At 34.9% G+C, this 2,700-nt stretch overlaps 1 protein-coding gene across 2 annotated transcripts in view; it reads right to left on the minus strand.

Annotated features, from left to right (window-relative positions):
- LOC106873213 (T-complex protein 11 X-linked protein 1) overlaps positions 1-2,700 on the minus strand; it is a 51,034-nt gene that overhangs the window by 15,148 nt on the left and 33,186 nt on the right. For both annotated transcript variants that reach the window (XM_014920458.2, XM_014920459.2), the window contains exon 5: positions 2,040-2,260. In XM_014920458.2, the coding sequence (XP_014775944.1) occupies positions 2,040-2,260 (221 nt within the window). The remainder of the gene's footprint in view (positions 1-2,039; positions 2,261-2,700) is intronic.

Genomic DNA, 2,700 nt, shown 5'->3' on the forward strand with positions numbered 1-2,700 from the left:
TCAAGGGGCTAGCAGAAATCCGTCCGGAGGACGGTCTTTCTGCTAGTATATGTATATGTATGTGTATGCATGTGTGTGTATATGTTTGTGTGTCTGTGTTTGTCCCCCCCAGCATCGCTTGACAACCGATGGTGGTGTGTTTACGTCCCCGTAACTTAGCGGTTCGGCAAAAGAGACCGATAGAATAAGTACTAGGCTTCCAAAGAATAAGTCCTGGGGTCGATTTGCTCGACTAAAAAGGCGGTGCTCGAGCATGGCCGCAGTCAAATGACTGAAACAAGAAAAAGAGTAAAGAGTAAGTCCTTCTTTCTCTAGATTGCAACCCTTTGAAATTCCCTCCCTACTCATGAATTTCCTGCAAACATTGGCCTACTAATATCAACCTCACCATTCTGGAAGAACCTGCAAGAGTCATAGGTAGTATCTTTCTTCCTCTAATTAGCTTTTCCCAGTGTCAATAACCAACAAAATACTCAGCAACTTCACCCAAGCTTCAGCTCAGCAGATGTGCAATGGTTCAAAAGTGGACTCCATTTGTACAGAGTAATCTTAAATACAAGTCAACAAACCATCAGGTAGCTTTCAAAGAGGAAATTAATACTGAAGCTCATTTGTGTCAAGATGCAGTGTACCTGTTTAAATCAGAAGTAATGGCTTTAGAAGTGTGTCATAGCAACCTGAAGTGCTCTTGATGCATTTAAGTGTTTTATGTAACTGGACTCTGAGTTAACACAGACAGTAAGCATGTATGGCGTATCTGGAAAACTACATAAAACAATGCCTTTTCTAATAAGAAAACTTTAACAATTAATCATGTCACCAATCAAAAATATTCAAATTTATCATTGGACCAAAATACTTCATTAAAAGAAGTTTAGTGGAAGTAAATAAACTTTGTGATAAGTTCAAATGTTTGGGACATGTTTGACTTGTAAAAAGGCCCTTTTCATTGTAGTTTGCCATGGAGAAAAATTCTTGCTTTAAGCAAAAGGGGTAAGATACCAAAGTTTCAGAGTGCCCCTATGGATGAATATATGCATTTCAATTTCTTTATGCTCTCATAAGTATTAGATATCAAGTGAGACAATTACAAAATGATTGGAACTTTTCACTTCCTTATAAGAAATGAAAAGCAAGAATTTTTCTCCATGGTAAACTGCAGGAGAAATGGCTTTTTTTACAGATCAAATATGTTCCAAACATATTTGAACTGATGGAAAACATTGTTTATTTCACAAAACTGCATCATGTATTTAGTTGAAGTATTTGGGGTTTTTGGTTTTGTTTTCTTCTTTTTTTTTTATAAACAGTGGAATATGGAAATGTCAAATGATTTTTTACAAATATCAAAACAAAAGAAAGACATAAATAAATTAATAACATAGAGCTTGTGAAAAATACTATTACTGTTCTAAAATGAAAACTTTTCCTTCTTTCAGTGACATAAAATGTTTTTTTTTTTATTTAGTTGCTAGACTAAAAAGGTGACAACAACAGTAGTGTATGTAGTTGACAAACTCTTTCAACCCACATGATGATTGCAGCTATTTCACTTATTCTTGTATTGAATGTTATAATTTCCCATTTCTTTATCCCTTGATGCCAACAGTATTGATCACACATTGATCAATTTAGATAGCAAAAAAGTCAAAGGCCTAACTTGAGAAGAGCAAGCAGTGTTCATACCTTTCAAGACCCATCTAGACTAGACAGCAACAATAACAAAACTGAATTACTATAACTTAGCTCCAAGTTTTTAATGTGACTTTACTGAATTATTCATTCCAAATTATTCTTTGGATTCCAGATCTAATTTATTCAATTTTATCAAATTATAAGAAATTTTAAACATTGGAAAATAAACTTTAAAACAAGACGTTTTCAATATCTGTTAAGTGCCAAGAATAATACCATAGATTCAGTTTTAATTCCTAAGTCATTAGGGTTCACAAGAAAAGTACAAGCATTAGACAAGATAGTTTTTCATAAGTAAGCACTAAGTAAATGTGAATTTCATAAAGCAGATTTTAAATGCTTACCTAAAGAGAGGAACAACTTCATGAATTTGCCGCAACTTTGCAACGTCTTCATCTCGTACAGGGGCACAGATTTTTTCCATCATAGTAATAATGTAATCCTCATAATAATGCAAATCAAATGCGCCCCTTTCTATTTTCTGTTTAATTAATTCCATATCTAAAACTTCACAGAACTGCTGTTGTAATTTCTGTTGCCATGGTAGCATAAGCTCCAAAATCATCTGGACAAATAAATAAAAAAATATATATATATTATCATCATCATTGTTTAATGTCTGCATTCCATGTTGGCATGGGTTGGACAATTTGACAGGAACTGGCCAGGCAGTGGACTGCACTAGACTTCTGTATCTGTTTTGACATGGTTTTTATGGCCCTCCCTAACACCAACCATCCCACAGAGTGAACTGAGTGCTTTTTACATGGCGCCAGCACAAGTGAAGTCAGTTTTGGCATGGTTTCTACAGCTGGATGCCCTTCCAAACACCAACCACTTTACAGTGTGGACTGGATGCTTTTTACATGGCACCTGCACTGGCAGAGTCACCAAGTAACCTGCAAGACAAAGATCCTTCAAGATATCTCTCTCTCTCTCTCTCTCTCTCTCTCTCTCTCTATATATATATATATATATATATATATGTATATATATACACACACA

The sequence above is a fragment of the Octopus bimaculoides genome, chromosome 2 (assembly GCF_001194135.2).
Source record: "Octopus bimaculoides isolate UCB-OBI-ISO-001 chromosome 2, ASM119413v2, whole genome shotgun sequence".
NCBI classification, from domain to species: Eukaryota; Metazoa; Mollusca; class Cephalopoda; order Octopoda; family Octopodidae; genus Octopus; species Octopus bimaculoides.